Raw genomic sequence first — 17,161 nt, forward strand, 5'->3', positions numbered from 1 at the left:
TACCCAGCGAGCACAGCCAAATTCCCGACCCACAAAAATTTAAAGATCCAATACAATTACCATGTTCTTCGTTACAACAGCTTACTGAGATAAGTAACAAATAGTTCCCTGACTCAAACTACCAATCACTCTCACCATGCTTTAAGATAATGCAAACAAATAACCCATACCGAAATCATTGTAGAAATTTTTTTAAATCCTTTTATTATTCTTTTTTAACAAACAGCCCCAGGGATGGGGGACCAGGGGAAGGGGGAGGAGGGGAAGTGAGGCCCCAGCCCCAAAACCCCTCCCCACCCACCCCTTTCCCCCTTATATATTTATAATCTATATACAAGCCCCGGGGGTGGGGGGCAAGAGGAACTCCCTCAGCGGGGTGGGGGCAACCCAGGCTCCTTGTCCCCTCGGGACCCAGGCTCCTCTGCCCGTCGGGAAGCCCCTTCTCGAGAAGGTGGCCCTGTCCGCTCCCAAGGCTTAGGTATCCAGCGCAGGGCATCTGGTGGGGAGGCCTAGAGCACAGGCATGTGTGAAAGAATGAGTCAGAGTGGGAGGATGGGATGGAAGGACAAAATCCGGCGAATTTAGACTTGGGGCTACAGGGGTTTCTGCTTCACCTGCTGGTAAAGGTCGATGCGCTGGGTGCGGAAGACTCCACTGTAGGTGGAAGGCGTGGCCTTGAGACGGGAATTGAGGCCAGAGAAGGACCTGAGGGAAGAAGGGCTTTTTAAGGCAAGCCTGGGATCCAGACCCTGGTCCCAAAGTAAGGAAGTACTTGGCAACTCCACATCCCTATTCCCTTTCACCTTCCAGTTGGGGGAGTACGTGATGACCCAGGTCCCCCAAGGTTGCTGCTCAGTTTTTGATAATCCTGGAAAGGCTTTAGTTCCACTGGATGCAGCTGAGGCGGAAACAAACAAACAAAAAAAAACCATTGAGCAGCCTGCCTTGAAATACAGAAATCCCTAGCCCCAAGTTTTGGCGCTCCCCAGCCCCTCAGTTCCTGTACCTTACCTCTGCTCGCCCCAAGCTAGCAGGGAAGGGCCTGGCAGGTGAAGGCAGCACCCGAGGAGCAGGGGCAGGTGGGGGCCGCACAGCCAGGCTGGGGGGCTGCAGAGCAGGGCCCACAGGTAACAGAGAAAGGGGAGGTGGGGCAGGAGGTGGTGCTGGCGGCAGGGAGCCGAAATTCACCACAGGCAGCTGTGAGTCTACCATGGGTAGAAGCATCTGTAACAAGAAATTTGGATGTGCATGTTGGGGGCAGGGAGGAATGTCAGAAAACCAGGGAAAATCAAAGCCAGCAACTGGACCGAGAAACGAAGGGCAAGTAGGAAGATACAACACACCTGTTGGGCAGGAGCCCCTGAAGGGAGAAAGCCACTTTGGCCACCAGGCTGCAGAGGAGAATAAAAATCCGAAGGGGATGGCAGATCCTGGCGTACCTGTTGGGAAATGGGGAGGAATACATCAACCCCCACGAAATCATTCTCCCCAACCTGTCTCCCGATATCTAACACCTGCCCCGCCTCTTACCTGAAGCAACGATGTGTCAGGCAAAGGACTGGGGCAGAAAGCTGTAGAGTAGAGGAAGGAAGGTGGAGGATAGAGAACTCCTCCAGCCGGCAACTTCCCTAGCTCTGCAGCTTGTAGTGTGGAGAAATCTAGAAACTGGCCCTTGAGAGCTACCCCAGAGAGTAGTGCTGAGGGAGGGGCTGGGCCGGGGGTTAGGTATAGGGGCTGTGATCTGAAAAGAAATTGTGGGGAGAAGAAATTGTCAGAGTCTGAGCAATGCCTTAAGTCCACTAGCTTCTGGTGCCCTAGAACTGTGTCTGCCCCTTCCTTCTCCCCTGAAACACATCTCCGTGTCCTTTCTGTTATCCACAGGCATCGAGTCTTACCTGTAAGAATGCAGTGAGGGTGTCCCAGGGCGGAAGCCTCCACTGTTTGGATGTAATTGAGAGTCCATGGCTCCCCCAGAGACCTGCAGGAGAGGAGCAGGGTTCAAACAGCTTTAGTATCTGTGATCAAGAAAACATCAACACCCCACCCATAGCAGCAAAGAGTAGGCAGAAAAATGAAATTACAAAAAACAAGTTGTATTTCACAACTCTACAACATAGAAAGGCTTGATTATAAATACACAGCAGGCAGAAAAGAAATAGTTACTGAAGGTCTCCTGCAATGGGAAGTGGGGCCCACCTGAGAACTGGAAGGTCCAGGGCTGCCATAGAAGACCTCAGGATACAGGCGCTGGCCTGAGGAGCTGGGCTCTGTGCCACAGTGCCCAGAACCCAGGTTCTTGGATTGTGGCTCAGCAGAGGCAGCAGCACTGGGAAGCAGCTCCCAGTCTCGGGATATAGGAATGGCCTGGGAAGGAGAGGCCTTGTGGAGAGGGATGTCTGGCATCCTGGATGCCCTAGTCACACCCAGCAATCTTCTCCTGAAATCTAGAGCCTTTCCACCAAACTCTTACTCCCACTTACCTCAGTGACTGATACTGTTAGCTCCTTCTCTGCTTTTAAGGTGTCTCCTACCACAAGGCGTAAGTCCGAGTCCTGTGATCACAAGGCAGGAGACATTGTCCCATGACTTATCGACATGTGTCCTCTACATCCCACCTTTAGTCCTTCCCTCCTCTCCACCCAGCTCAGGATACCTAGATCCAGCCCACACAGACCTTGTCACTAGTGCCAAACTGGACGGGGGGACCAGGTCGATGGGATGGCCGAATGGGGCCAGGCTCTGGTCCTCGGTCTGTACGCTGTGATCGTTCTGTGCCAATGGGGCCAGGGGGCAGTGGCTGCTCCCGGGGCAGCTCCTGGATTGGGCACACAGTAAAGTGGGTTGGGGGAGGGAAAGGGAAATCCAAATTGGAATGCCCAGAACACACAGGCAGAAGGAAAGAGCAGAGAAAGGTAAGGCCAAAGTCGGATTCCTGGGAACATCCCCCTTACCCTTTTTTGGTCTTTTACCTTTCTGTCTCCATCGTTGGGGGCAGGTGGCGGTCTCCTAGGAGGTTCAGAGCCAGGTGGACCCTCACAAGGAACAGCATTCAGGGGTGAGGGGCCTCCAGGCCTCTTGGGGGGTCCCTCTGCTGCCCCCTTGAGTCCTCCATCAGGGGAACTTCGCTGGCTGCAGGGACCTGATGACACCTGAGAATCCCCACTCAGGTCCACCCCACTGTCAGACTGACTCATCTGAGAGGAGTGGAGAAGGAGCTAGTTAAGTCAGGGTACAAAGCACCCCAATACCTGACTGATGCACACATTTAGACAGATAAACTGCAGAAAGGGGACCACCAAGTGAGGGAACAGCTTCCAGACTCAACCCAGAGTAGGTGGGGGACTATGGCCAATGCTCAAAAAAGTCCCAGCTCAGGCATACTCTCCCACCCTCACTCACCTCCGTGCCAGCCACATCCTCAAAAGGACTCAGGGGCTCCATCCAAGGCTCCATGGAGCTGGGCCGATAACTCTTTCGGCTAGTGGCTGGAGAAGGGAGCACCAACCACAAGAAGTGAGAGGAGATGATAGTTCATAAGCCCATCTCATTCTTAACCCTTCTACCCCAGTCCTTTCACTCAGCTTTACTCACCAGTATGTAAACGGTTCCAGATGTGAGGGGTCAGGGCCTCCGTGCCTGTATCTCTGGATTCTGCCTGAGGGCCTGGCCCCTCAGGCTTAGAGCCCAAGAATCCAGAGCTATGAGGAGGTGGCAAAGATTCCTACAGATAAGGGCGGCCAGAGAGAGGCAAAACATAAAATTGGGTGGGAAATGGGAATTACAGGAAGCCTGGACAGAGTGGGGTGACAGAGTGGGGTATAGGGGCAACAAGGGAGACACATGGGAGACTAATACTGAGGATTCTGGGGTAAAAACTGAGAGAAATAGAAAAAAGAATGGAGAAAACATAAGAATTTTCACGAGTAAGCGTGCAGCGAAGCACAATCTGAAACCCATCCCTTACCTCCTGTAGCAGCTCTGGTTTTCTGGGAGGCCGCTCCCGACGTTTAGGGGGAAAGGGACTAACCCCGGTGGGATTCCGGGGAGTCCCACCTACCCCTCTTGCCATTGGCCCTGGCTCCTCAAAGTGGGTCTCTGGGGAAGAGAAAAACTGTCAGCATCTGCCTGGCTCCACCACTGACCCTAAGCTTTTCCTCCCTACTCCACCTCCCAGTTCTTCTACTCTTGCTCCCTGCAGAAACCCACCCAGCAGCAGGGCCCCTAGGCCAGATTCTCCACCCCCTCCCTCTAGCACTTGACCTTCTCTGGAGTTGGAGATATTCCCACCCAAAACCCCTCCGGCTTACCAGAACCGAGGCCGCTGTTGGCTCTCTGGGGCTCATATCGGGTTGGGGGCCTAGGAGAGGGGCCCTGAGGGGCTTGGGGAGGCCCAGGCTTGTGCCTTGGGTGCCCCCCTGGTGCAGTTACACTCCCTTGGCGGCTACTAAGCTGGGCCAGAGCCTGTTGGATGCCAGCAGGGTTGCTATGGATAACTTGGTCCAGACGGAAGACAGCAGAACTGCTGGGAGGTGGGGGAGGCAGGGGAAGCCCCGGGGGACGCTCCTCTGGAGGACGACTGGAGAAAACAGAGCATTAGCTCCAGTATCTACTAAATTGCTACTTTTCCCCATAAGTCTGTTTCCTAACTTCTGTTTACAACCCATTCTCTTTCCTATTAAAATGCAGGTGTTTCTGATTCCTTCTAAGGGTTGCTAAGTGTACAGGTTTACAGAATGGAAAGCAAAGAACAGGGAATAAATATATGAATGGGTATTCCTGACTCTATCACCTAGCCAACTGCCTTCCAGTTACCTTAACCAGACTGACATCCTACTGACATTCTGAGTCCATGGCTCCTCAGGCCACAATCTCCATTGCACCCAAACTTATCTTTCCCTCATGTTTTACTTCCCCTCCTCCAATTTTTAAACCATCGTAAATTTAAGTTTGTCCCTACCCACCTTCGGTTCTTGGGAGACGGCCAGCTCCTCTTGTCACCTCGTCCTGGCCCAGTCCTTCCTCCAGGACCACCACCTCCTCCTCCACTGCTGCTGCTGCTGCTGCTGCCAGCCTTACCCCCTGGGCCAGGGCGCCGGTTCTGCCGTTCCATCCCTGGCCGCTGACTCGAGAAGCTTCGTTTACTCAAATCCTTGGCTCTCTGGCTCAGATCTCCACGGGACATGGCTGAAATGCCTGGTATGGCTCCAGCTCCACCTCCCCCAGGAGTTCCCACAGCTTTGGGTGTTAGCAGTGCTGGTGGGGGTGCCTCTTTGTCCCCCCGGCGCTCACTGGCAAAGTCGCTGCTCTCTGATGCAGTCTCCCATTCCTCATTGGCTTGGTCCGAGTTCTGGTTTGACAGATCAGGAGACTTGGCAGCTGCCCGGCGAGGCGGTGGGGCCACCGTGACTGCTGTGAGAGCCTCCTCGGGTCCAGGTGTGGAGGCTGGAAAGGTTGCAGAGGGCTTGCCCTCAGTCCCCCTGGCAGCATTCTCCCGCTCCTGTTTCAGCCTCCGGAAACGAGGTGGTTTATCCTGCTGCTGAGCCCTCCCATGTCGCCTCCTTCGGGGTCGCTCCCCATCTTCCACACCTATGCCCATGTTGCTGCCTCCACTGCCGCCCCCGCGCGCCATTGGGGAGAGAGGCCCTGGGATCAACTTCTCTTTCAAAGGCTCCTTGTTTGGTGGTAAAGGACCTGTGGGAGGTTTCTTGGGAGCCAGTGACTTGGCTGGAGGGCTCCAGCCTGGACAAACTGGAGGAGGGGGCCTCCCTCCCCCACGGCCCCTGCGAGACGGCACCCCTCTGGGAGTGAAGACCCGCCCACCCCGGGCAGTGGAGAACCGGGCTGGGGCTGGTGAAGGTGGGGCTCCTGGCGGTGGGGGAGCAAGAGGGCCCTGGGTGAGTGTTCCCTCCTTGGGTGGGGGGGCCTCCTTGTCTGAGGGAGCCAGATCACTCTCATGGGTCTCGCTGCCCGTTTCTGAGCCCCGCTGCCGGCGCCGCTTGGGAATTTCTTCATATTCTGAGCCTTCGCTCCGAGTCTCGCTGGCAGTACGGCCTCGGGGAGCAGGAGGGTGGTTTGGTCCCCCTGTCCCACCTCCACGCCCATCGTCTCCTCGGAACTCTCGGTAACTGCGGAACTCCCGGCTTCGGGCTCCTCGCCCTCGTCCCCCATAGGTCCCCCGAAAACCCCTCCCTCTGGCAAAATACTCGCCTCGGCCCCGACCCCGGCAAGAAGTAGGACCCACTCTTTCGTAAGAATAGTCCCTCCGAAGCCTTGGGGCAGGGGAAAGATTCCCACTGGGAGGGGTATCTTTGGGGCCCCCTAGCTTTCCCTTGGCTATTTTGAGTGGGTCTGGCTTTGGGGCTTTGAGGGTTTCATCCCCCTGTTCGAGGGGCTTGGGAGGCAGCTCTTCGACTTTTGTAGGCGGTGGGGGTTTCTTTATGGGCCCAGCCCGGCGGGGTGCGGCCCCTGGCTCCTCTGGAGGGATTCCACGACGACTGCTGCCTGGACGAGGGCCCCAGCGAGTCTCCGTGCGACTCTCTCTGCGTGGTGGTGGGGGGCCCTGGCCTCCACTTCCAACTCCACGGGCAGGCTTTCGGCCTGCTTCTGGCCCTGTCAGCTGTGCAGTCTCCTCCTTAGGGGACTCCTTCTTGGGTGGTGGAGTTTGTATCTTGGCCACTTCATCACTGCCTGGGGGCCAGGGGAGTGGACGGGGCCCAGTGGGAGCTGGTTCCTCCATAGAAAAGCGAGAGATTGGGGGCCCAGGGGCTCCATTCTCAGGAAAGCCTGGATAACTGGCCAGATAGGGTGGTGGGGGAGGTACTGGAGGAGTCTCGCTCCTGAAGAGGGAGACAGAAAGAATGGAAATAAGTATCTCAGGAAAACCAGAACTAGGTGGAAAAACAACACTTTATTATGATCTAAACTCTCTTTTACTGTTTTTCTTTTTTTTCTTTTTTTTTTTTTTTTTCAGCGATTGCATCTACTTGCCCAGGCTGGTCTCAAACTCCTGGGCTCAAGCCATCATCTCGCCTTAGCCTCCTAAAATGCTGGGATTACAGGTGGGAGCTACTGCATCCAGCCTCCTTTCCTGTTCATTCCTATCCCTACCACTAACTCAAAGTACCTTTCTCCTAGGCCTAGATCCTATGAACTCAACCATTTCTTATGACCAAGACTCACCTCATCCCCTTGTCATCCTCATCCGCAGCCTGGCGCAATGGTGAGGTAAGTGGGCGGGGGTCAGTGGGTGTGGTGGTGAAGACATCTCCTACCCAGGCCAACTTTGGATCCACTGGTGGAGTGCCCCGTTCCCGTAACATGGGGGCTGCATGACGGTCAAATGGCTCTGAGCTTGAGCCCCCGCTGTCTGAGCGCTCTCGGGGAACTAGGCCTGAAGAAACAAAAGAACAAATACTTTTCATGTCATAGGTCCTCCAGACCAAAAGGCATCTCCCCAGTCTAGTCCTCCCTGTCAAGTCAGCTCTTCCATCCCTTGTTCCCAGCAGGTCTCGGCCTTGCCTGCTCTTGTATAACACTATCCACTCAGCTTTCCTACAAAACAATCAATCCACCCTAAATATCCCGGACAATGAAGGACTACTGCTTATTTCTTAACCAACCCCATTTATGAAACAAGAGCTATCTCAGCAGTAAGCATATATCCTTCCCTCTTCACTACTAAAACCTATCATACCAAGGTCACAGCAAGACACTTTTATCCTACTCCTAAGATGGGGCTTTCCTGTTTCCCACTACTCCTCCCACAACCCCTTACCAGAGGGATGCACTCCAGGAGGGTAGAAGTCTAGAGGGGGCCGACCCTGGAGGAGCCGAGGGTCCACATAAGGAGGAATCATCATCCATCGGGGATCAAAGTTCATTGGGGGCATAGGTGGGGGCCGGCCCAGAGCACCTGGGTACAGGGCCTTGGGGGGCGGTGGAGGAGCCTGTGGAGCTGGCACGGCCCCCAGGGTCACAGGCTGTGGTGGTGATGGGGGAACTGGGGTAGGAGGGGCAGAGCCCTGTTGATGCTGCTGCCACTGCTGCTGCTGCTGTTGCTTCAGAAACTGCTCCTAGAAAAAGGAAAGACAGGATGAGAGAGGCTCAAGGCACACAGGGACAAAGCAATCAGCAAAGAAAAGAAAAAATCAGATTGGGGAAATTGTGTGACAATGAAGACAACTGGACAAAGCAGCAGACACTCAGAAGGTAATTTATAAGCAGAATTAAATACTGAAGCCAGAAAGAATTAACAGAAGCCAGGAAGAATAGCAGCCCTTAGAAAAGTAACTTGATCTTACTTGCTGCTGCCGCTGGAAACGAGGAGGCAATGACTTCTGATATTTGGGGTAGCCCAAGCCCTGACTAGGGGGCTGGCGGGGGGGACCAATCCCATCACCCTTGGGTTCCACCTTTGGAGCTGGGGGTGTGGTAGGAGGAGGGACCTCTTCTGGCGGTTCAGGACCCTCTTTTGAGGGAAGTTGCGGTTCCACTGCATTGAAAAACAGCAACAACAACAACAACAGAGTGACCTAGTCCAGCAATAGACATACTCCATGAACACCCCAGAAATATCAGGTCTCACCTCTAACTCCCTTCTCTCATTTTTTTTTTTTCTTTTTTAAAATCCTTTTCTGGCAGATTAGAGAATACTTTCCTAACTGTACTACCCAGGTCCCCAGCACTTGTGTAAATCATTTTGAGGAGGACCAACTCCCTTCCCTAAATTAGACTGAGCTACTCTACTCAACATCTATTCTATTGAAGCCCCTCCCACTTAAGATCCACAAAAGCACTTCATGGCCTCCTATGAGCCTACAATGAGGGCATTAACTTCTATGAAACCATTAAAATAACAGCACTTTCTTCAGTCTTGACCTAAAGGAAATGGTTTTTATTTTTACTTATGTATCTCTTGTGAGACAGTCTTTTCTTTTTGGGGGGGGGGGGGGGAGACACAGAGTCTTGCTCTGTCACCCAGGCTGGAGTGCAACAGCAAGGTCTCAGCTCACTGCAATCTCCACCTCCTGGGTTCAATTGATTCTCCCGCCTCAGCCTCCTCAGTAGTTGGGATTACTGGCGTACACGACCACGCCCAGCAAAGTTTTATATTCTTTTAGTAGAGATAGAGAGTTTTACCGTATTGCCCAGACCTCGTGATCCACACACCTCTGCCTCCCAAAGTGCTGAAATTACAGATGTGAGCCACTGTGCCTGGTTGATGGGGTCTTGCTTTGTTGCCCTGGTTGGTCTCAAACTCTAAGACTCAAAGCAATCCTCCACCCCAAGCCTCCCTAAGTGTTGGGATTACAGGCATGAGCCACAGTACTTGTCCAGGAAATGGTTTTAAGTCCACAATTTAGGATTTCAGACAACAAAACCTTCCTTCAGATACACAAATGACAGGACACTCTATCACTGACAGTCCAATAAACCAAAACAACTGCCTTCTATTTCATTTACCTCCAGCCTTACCACCCTGCACCTTTAAGCAACTTGAAGCAGAGATCTGACATCTGATAGTTACCTATCCCCGTATTTGCATACCTGGGCCGGCTTCGAAGCTGCCACTGCTGGTGCTACTGGTACTGCCACCACCACTCACCAGAGTGGGAGCCAGAGCCACACCTGGAGTAGGAGTAGATTGAGCAGGAGGGGTCTGTGCTGGCTCTTCAGGTTCTTTCTCTGGTGCTGGGGCTGATGCCGGTGGTGGAGCAGGAGGTGCAGGGAGTTCTTTGGGGACTGCAGGTGGTGGAGCTGGGGTAGAAGGGGCAGCGGGTGGTGGAGCAGGCTCTGCTTTGAGCCGCTTGTCAGGTGCCCCAAACTTTTCATCAAGCCGCTTGAGCTTCTCAGCACAGGCTGCCCGGCGCTCTTCCTGCATGCGCCGCTCCTCCTCTTCTCGCCGTCGCCGGGCGCGCTCCACTGCCAGGGAAATCTCAGATGATGACTGCTTTCGTCGCTGCCGCCATGCTTCATCCTCATCTTCAGGTGCTGGGGGCTTGCAGGGAGGGCCCCCACGATCCTGTCAATTGGCAAGACCCAGCAGGGCCAGGAGTATCAGTTACTATGCTTTCTACTATCTCTTTCACAGACCAATCAATTGTCGCTACTTGCAAGATGCAAGGACCCAGGCCTTGGGGTTGATCTCTCTGGGTGATGACAAATTCATTACCCTTGTCCTGTTTGAGACCAGGTCTTGCTATGTTGCCCAGGCTGGTCTTGAACTCCTGGGCTCAAGTGATCCTTCTGCTTCAGCCTGCTCATTGCTTCAACTACAGATACACACTACCAGATCCAACCGTCTAGCCACCCGTCTCTTTTTCTGTTCCCTCTCTCCTTCAGAAACACACACACCCAGGCCTTCTTGTTCTTCTTTCCTTACTGGCACCCCAGTTTCTCACTTCTTACCCAGATTCCCGTATCACCAATGATATTTCCAAGCTTTCCAGAGGTATTCTGCAGCCTGGCACTTCACACAGCACATTTTAAGCACCCCTTTCTCGTCTGTTACAACTGCTTCAATTACTCAGCTGACATTAATCTCCCACAGCTGACCCTCTCAATCCCTTATTGTAGACACTCACTGGGTAGTCCCCAGGGGGACCCCAGTTCCCGGTGGGGCCCCGGTGAGGTGGGGGTGGGGGAGGCTTTGGGGCAGGAGGTCCTGGTTCTGTCTCTGGAGGCCGAGAGGTTTCTGCCCAGGCCGTCTTAGGAGGGGGCGGTTCACTGCCAGGAGAGTTGCCCTTTTTGCCATCTGCTTCAGGGGGCCGTTCCTCACCAGAAGCTGACTGGGAATCCTTGCTGTGAGCAGATCAACAGTGGAATTAGAACCAGCTGCAACTAATACACTCCTCTAAGAGTACATTATCGAAAGACAAACCAAGATCCCTCCTCCTCTCCCCTGATGGCCCTAACTCACTGGCCCTCAGCTCCCTCCTCATCAGAGTCTCGCCCATCTTCCTCATCGCTGAACTTGAGTTTTTCAGTGTAGTCAACCTCTTCATGGGCCCCTGAGGAAAAATATGAATATTAGTAAAGCAAGCATTCTGCTCTCCAATCTCAGGAGGTAGCCTGCAACTATGTAACAAGATGTACTACCAATGCCAACACCCTCCCTCTGAAGTCTAGATCCACCAATGTCTTGTCTTTCTTATTTCTCTCACCACTTTGCCAGGACTTGGTATTCCCCCTCCGTGTACCTCCCCTACCCTTCTATTTTTTTTCTTTTAAGAGATTAAAGTCTTGCTCTGTTGCCCAGGATGGATTGCAGTGGGATAATCATAGCTCCTCTGACCTCCAACTCCTGGGCTCAAGCAATCCCACCTCAGACTCCAGAGCAGCTGGGACCACAAATGCATGCTCCACACCTAACTAATTTTTAAAACTTATGTAGAGGTGGGGATCTTGCTGTGTTGCCCAGGCTGGTCCTGAACTCCTGGCTTCAAAGCAATCCCTCTCACCTCACACCCCAAAAGCACTGGGATTACAGATGTGAGCCACTGGGCCCGGCCTTCCCTACCCTTCAATGTCTGCCTTTCACCCACATAACCCTCTTATATTTTCATCAGGTTTTGCCTTTCAAGATCCAAGTTCTTGACCCTTAATATCCATTTACCTGCCCAACCATCATCATTCTCCTGATCCAATTGATCAAACTCTTTGAGATTATCCTCTTTGAGAATAGAGGGACGACCCACAGGCTCTACTAGGCGCATTGGTGGCCCTGAGCCTCGGGGGCCTGCCACACGGGGAAAACGGCTGTGTACAGAAAAGAAAATGAAAGATGGCAAGTTGTATAACCACATGCGAGAGTGATCCTAGACTGAGGCTCCTGGCTAGAAAACCATCTCCTCCCCCAATAAGCTTCCCCTGCCCATAACCACAAACCCAGACCTGGATTGCTCACCTGGGCCCATCAGGAGTGGGGTATCGGTAAGGCCCCTGGGGTCCATAGGGCGGAGGGAACGGGAGATATGGGGGATACATCTGTAAAAGGATCCAACAATAGCTGCTCAGAGGGACAGTCACATACCCTTCCAGCTCCTTAATCCTGCTATCAATCATCCTCCCACCCTCCCTTCTATCTCATAGGCCAAAGACTAAGTCTTGATTCCTAGGTCTCCAGCCTCCAGTGTAATCGCTACAAGACACCAAGACTCACGAAAGGCGGCATCATTCCGCGGTAGGGAGGGAACTGGGGTGGGCCTGAAGGCTGCAGCGCCCCCCGGGGATCATGACCATGATGAAGTTTGGAGTCCGGGCCCTCCAGCTCATCAGGGCCACGCCCACCTCCGTCCCTCCAAGTTGTAGAATCTGTATTTTGGAAAAGGTAGAGAGAGGTATCAATGATTAGGAGGGCAAGTGAACGTAGGTGAAAGTGATGGGGAGGAAAGTGAGTTAAGTCAGCACTTAGCTGAGATGGAACAGGTAATGTCTTGGCCAAAAGGCAGCCACTCACTTTGGGGGCGGAGGCTTGGTCCGGGCCCAGACGACTGTTCGGCAGACTCCCTTTCCTTGGCAGCCTTGTCCTGGTCGCCAGCCGCCTGCAGGGTCGGAAATTCCTCTCGAGAGAATCGCGACAGTAGGCTTGATGCCCTTCCACCTATTAAGATGGGGATGCAGAATGGGAAACAGAAGTACATTTACCAAGGACATGCTTAAGAGTGGAAGGCTCTGACAGGTATCAGATCATCAGGTTTCCTGCGTTCAAACTTACGCCCCTACAGAGTAACTGCTTATTCGCAAAGAAAGTCAGTTCTGGGACCACTACACTCTATCACGTAAGAGTGAGACTTGGCTGGGCACAGTGGCTCACGCCTGTAATCCCAGCACTAAAAATACAAAAATCAGTCTGGCGTGGTGGCGTGTGCCTGTAATCCTAGCTACTTGGGAGGCTGAGGCAGGAGAATCGCTCGAACCTTGGAGGCGGAGGGTGCAGTGAGCCAAGACTGTGCCACTGCACTCCAGCGAAACTCCATCTCAAAAAAAAAAAAAAAAAAAAAGTGAGACAGTGAGACTTAAATTGCTCATGTGCCTTCAGGAAACTGAATATAGGTTATCTTAGATTTAGTCAAAGAGGACCAAGGTCACTTTGCTGAAAATACAGTGCAGGGGTCATGCATCCCATGGTGCCCAGACACAGCTCCCCAAACAGTGCTGCACTCACCATCTCCATGTGCTCCATGGGTGATGCTGGCTTGTGCCCAGGACTTTACCCCGCTTGGAACCGAAGGAGTGTTCTGGGGAAGTGTTCAAAGAGATGATAAATGATGATGTGGGTGGGGCATCTATGAGCCATTCTTCCCCCAACCCCTCCAGTTCTCCAGGTACCTCGGGGGCTGCTGGGGGTCGTTTCGGCTGGCTGGAGGCAGGCGTCTGTGAAGCCGGCAGTGGCTGCGATTCCGGCGGCTGAGCGGTTGAGGCATCGGAACTGAGGGGATAAAATGGGAAGGTTATTCAGGTCAACGATGCCTCCCCGACTTCTCCCAGCTGGTGGAGACTTAGGACTGAAACTCTGCCCATTGCTGCCATTTACAAATTAAGGACAAAATAATTTTGTCATCCTTTGTAGGCTGTCATCTGTTTCTTCATGCTTTCTCTCCAAGACAAAAAGCTAAAGGCATCATTCATTAGTTACCTAACAAGAAACCTACTACAGATAAGAAAGGAACCTCCTCCTTTGTCTCTGGTTCTTGTGTGGCTGGGATAAACCAAGCCCCAGCTCTCCCTGAAGTTCAAGTTAGAATACTCATGACTCTAGGTCCCCCAAGCCTCTGCTTACCTCTTGGGGTCGGACTGCTCCTGTTTGCTTGCCCATCCTGTTCCGTCTTTTGGCACTAGTGAGACATTGGGGTCATTGCCTTTGTTCTCGGCTTTCAGGCTTGGAAGGTTGGCTGGAGGTGGCATACGCCGGGCAATGGCAACTTTCCCAAGACTCTGCAGGCCATGGCGAGGGGCAACTAGAGAAAAAGATGGAGAGACGGTCAAAAATGCCTTGTATGGGAAATCTGATGGCCTCCCACTGTGGGCCACATTTATACATCTTGAATATTTTATTACCCACTTCCTCCAAACTTCTCTTAGAAAGGATCCCTTCTGCTGCCCTTAATAATCTCTGAAATCGGTCCAAGTGAGGTGGCTCACGCCTGTAATCCCAGCACATTGGGAGGCCAAAATGAGAGTTCGAGACCAGCCTGACCAACACGGTGAAACCGTCTCTACTAAAATACAAAATTAGCCAGGCGCCAGGCATCAGGCATGGTGGTGCATGCCTGTAATCCCAGCCACTCAGGAGGCTGAGGCAGGAGAATCGCTTGAACCCAGGAGGCAGAGGTTGCAGTGAGTCAAGATTGGGCCACTGCACTCCAGCCTGGGCAACAAGAGTGAAACTCTGTCTCAAAAATAAAAAAAATCTCTGAAATCCCTATCAAGAATGATGAGATATGTAACATTCAATGTTTCTGTGGCATCGGTTGATCATGAGGCTCCAAGCGGCAAGCTGGCCTCAGACTTTCCCAAGTCCACATTTCTTTGCCTCCAATTCTTACGTGTCCAAAGACAGGCAACCACAGACACACCTTTGTAGGAGGGTAACTTGATGTTCACCCAGAGCCCACGCCCCCTTGAAAGGACCCTCTAGTCTTTTGGTATCTGTACTACAACCTCTTCTCTTCAAAGAGCTCCAAAACATATGGCCCATTCATGCCTAGTTTCCAACCATCAGAAGTATCCTTTGCAGGACCCTCACCAGCGGGTTTCTGGATCTCTAAGGACTTGCCCTTATACGTATCAAACAGGTTGAGCGAGGAATACTTCTTTCCATCCTTTCCCTTGGCAGTCGGCCCCGAGCGATCGGACATTGCGCTGGAAGCTCATTGAGTATGTTGGGTCCTGCAGGCACCTCCCCCAAAACGTGCCGGAGCCTGTGGGCCAGACAGCAAGTGTCTCAGTCTCTGTCCCCTGTACAGACCATAACAGAAGTTTAAAAAATTCTCTTGTATTCTCATTAGGGATTCAGATATGAGGCCCTCTGGTGTCTTTTCTCCAGTCTATGTAAGCTGCCCACTCTGAGAGACCACGATCGACTTAGCTCCCACACAGCCCAAATGCCATGCTCCCTCCTTTCCCCCAGACACCTTTGCTAAGGAAATCGAAGTAAAAATCCAGTATTCTCCTAGTATAAAAACTCTGTGCCCTCTGTGCCACTCTACAAAGGATAACAGCCTTTTCATTCCTTACAAGTAATAGTCTCTTCTCTTCACCAAAATCATTTCAGAGACTTACAACAGGGCAAACAAATTCAAGCAAGAGAAAACTAAAAAAGCAGTATGCAATTCCACCATAGAAGAACTGAAACAGCACTTTAGATTCCCTATTTATTAGAGACCAACTACCTAATCATACCCCAGGACCCTGTACCCCAGGTTCCCTGCCCAGCAGCCTCGTGTGCATCTGGGAAGGTTTGCAAGAAGGTATGCTGGGAGTTAAAGGATTTTATGAGCTTGCTCAGCCGGAATGGGGGTTGGTACCAGAGAAATCCTCATAGAACTGGGGCTCTACAAATTCCCAGACTATAGGAACCCCAAGTATTTGAAATATCCCATCTTTTCCTAAACTTGCTCCTATATTGGTTACTGGAAAAAATCGCTTCCAGGTGAAACACTGTTTTACCATGTGAAGAACTGAGAAAAACAAAGCTTTATGGAGCCACCTTGAGAGCACTATGGGCCAGAAACAGAAGGCCAAGGCCAAAGCCATCTTCGTTTTCCTATCCTCATTAAAAATGTCTATCACCAGTGTTTCTCTCCTTGATACTTCTAGCTCCCTAAGCAAGCCGGACATGTCTCTCAGTCCATTCCAGAGTGACCAGGCATTCGTTTACGGACAGGAACAGTGTAAGGAGACGAGAAATGGTGGGGGGGAAAAAGCAAGGAAATCCAGACAAGCCCAGAATGAAAGCCAAAATTGGGGAGAGTGAACTTTATGACAAGCCAGAGATAAGATGAATGTAGCTTCGAAGGTATTTAAGGAGACCAATCTGTGAAAATAAATATATGAAGGGAAAAGAAAGAAAAGGATCATGTAGTGATCAGACCAAAACTAACAAAAAAGAATGAATACGAAAGCAGGTGGAAAATACATGGAAGCAGAATGGCAAAGAAAGGATGTAGAGAACGAAGTTAGAGGGCAAAGACCCAAAAAGAAAAAAGGGGATGGGGTATAAAGGAGACGAGGAATAGAAAAAAATGAAAAAGCAGACACAGCGCGACTGAGCAACATAGAAAGCAAAGATGCGGGTTAAAAGCAGGGTTCTAGAGTGGGAGTGGCTCGACATGAAGAGGGGCGTCCGGGGGGGGGCCACAGCGCTAAGTGATAGGAGGGGGGTCCAACATGGAGGAAAAGAGCCCTTCGGAGAGGAGAAGCTTCGGGCGCGGCCCACCCCAGGACGGCAGCGGGGGAGGGGGCCCATAGATGGGGGTGAGAAGCCAGGAGCGCAGCAGAAGGTGGGGAGTTACGGCCCAGGCGCAAGGGTCATCCCCTGAAGCCAAGACAGTGGGTGGGTAGGGGCAGACTGTGGATCCTGAATGAGCGGCCAGAGGTGCGGGTCCCGGAGTAGAGGTACCAGAGGGGGAGGGGCGGGCAGGCCCGGCAGCGGAGGACAAAATGGCGGCGGCTAATGGCAGCTTCTCCTCCCCCCGGGCCCGCCACCGCCGCCGTCACCGCCGCCGCCGCCGCCTCCGCCACAACCGCACCCGCGCCGGAAAAGAGCGTCAGCGCACGGTTCACCCAGACTCACCTGGCCGGGTGTGCGGGGATCCGGGACCGGGACCTAGGGGTTCCCCGGGACGGGATGGCGGTGGGGCGGGGGAGGATGGCGGCGGATGGCGCCGGGTTCGGCTCCTCCCGTCTCCCTAGCTCACTCCGCGGCTGAGCTCCGACTAACGGCCCATCCGGGCAACCGCCGCCCCCGGGAGCACCCCCCCACCTCCCACCTCCCTTCGCGCCTAGACACGCCCCTTTATTTGCATAAAGGGCGGAGCGCTTCCTACCCTGACCCTCTTTACTGCCAGGGCTGTCCTTAGTTTAAAAAAAATAAAAGGGCCAGGAGCGCGGAACAGGCGGAGGTTATTTGCATAAAGAGGAGGGACTTACGAGCACTAGG

General features: G+C 52.8%; 1 protein-coding gene and 1 non-coding gene across 4 annotated transcripts; both read right to left on the reverse strand.

The window, feature by feature from the left end:
• Positions 1-174: 174 nt before the first annotated feature.
• Positions 175-16,984, reverse strand: PRRC2A (proline rich coiled-coil 2A). 3 transcript variants are annotated; one of them, XM_003944345.4, is made up of 31 exons: positions 16,796-16,984; positions 14,747-14,921; positions 13,781-13,958; positions 13,330-13,429; positions 13,166-13,238; positions 12,458-12,601; positions 12,161-12,312; positions 11,906-11,985; positions 11,615-11,757; positions 10,919-11,009; positions 10,584-10,800; positions 9,547-10,021; positions 8,301-8,491; positions 7,775-8,072; positions 7,180-7,390; positions 4,962-6,836; positions 4,308-4,576; positions 3,965-4,095; positions 3,592-3,721; positions 3,400-3,485; positions 2,970-3,194; positions 2,675-2,815; positions 2,481-2,552; positions 2,197-2,364; positions 1,896-1,978; positions 1,531-1,741; positions 1,344-1,439; positions 1,012-1,224; positions 804-898; positions 615-705; positions 175-509 (listed from the first exon to the last, which is right to left on the reverse strand). In XM_003944345.4, the coding sequence occupies exons 2-31, from the start codon at positions 14,856-14,858 to the stop codon at positions 369-371; spliced, it is 6,492 nt and encodes a 2,163-aa protein (XP_003944394.2). In that variant the 5' UTR covers positions 14,859-14,921; positions 16,796-16,984; the 3' UTR covers positions 175-368. The 3 variants fall into 3 exon arrangements, with proteins under 3 accessions (XP_003944394.2, XP_074254346.1, XP_003944395.2); XM_074398245.1 differs by having other exon boundaries at positions 14,777-14,958; XM_003944346.4 differs by having other exon boundaries at positions 14,747-14,958.
• LOC120363491 (small nucleolar RNA SNORA38) lies at positions 14,458-14,589 on the reverse strand. Its single transcript, XR_005579036.1, has one exon. It is a non-coding gene; the product is annotated as a small nucleolar RNA SNORA38 (small nucleolar RNA).
• Positions 16,985-17,161: the final 177 nt, after the last annotated feature.

This window comes from Saimiri boliviensis, chromosome 4 (assembly GCF_048565385.1).
Source record: "Saimiri boliviensis isolate mSaiBol1 chromosome 4, mSaiBol1.pri, whole genome shotgun sequence".
In the NCBI taxonomy this organism is placed as follows: Eukaryota; Metazoa; Chordata; class Mammalia; order Primates; family Cebidae; genus Saimiri; species Saimiri boliviensis.

What these genes read in the sequence shown, in the direction of transcription:
- PRRC2A (XM_003944345.4), bottom strand. Translation starts at nt 14,858, where the DNA reads ATGTCCGATCGCTCGGGGCCGACTGCCAAGGGAAAGGATGGAAAGAAG. An exon ending in ACCAAGCCTCCGCCCCCAAA is followed by an intron (nt 12,313 to 12,457) that starts GTGAGTGGCTGC and finishes TCCAAAATACAG; the next exon opens with ATTCTACAACTTGGAGGGAC. An exon ending in CCAACGATGGAGACAGAAAG is followed by an intron (nt 2,816 to 2,969) that starts GTAAAAGACCAA and finishes TGCCCAATCCAG; the next exon opens with GAGCTGCCCCGGGAGCAGCC.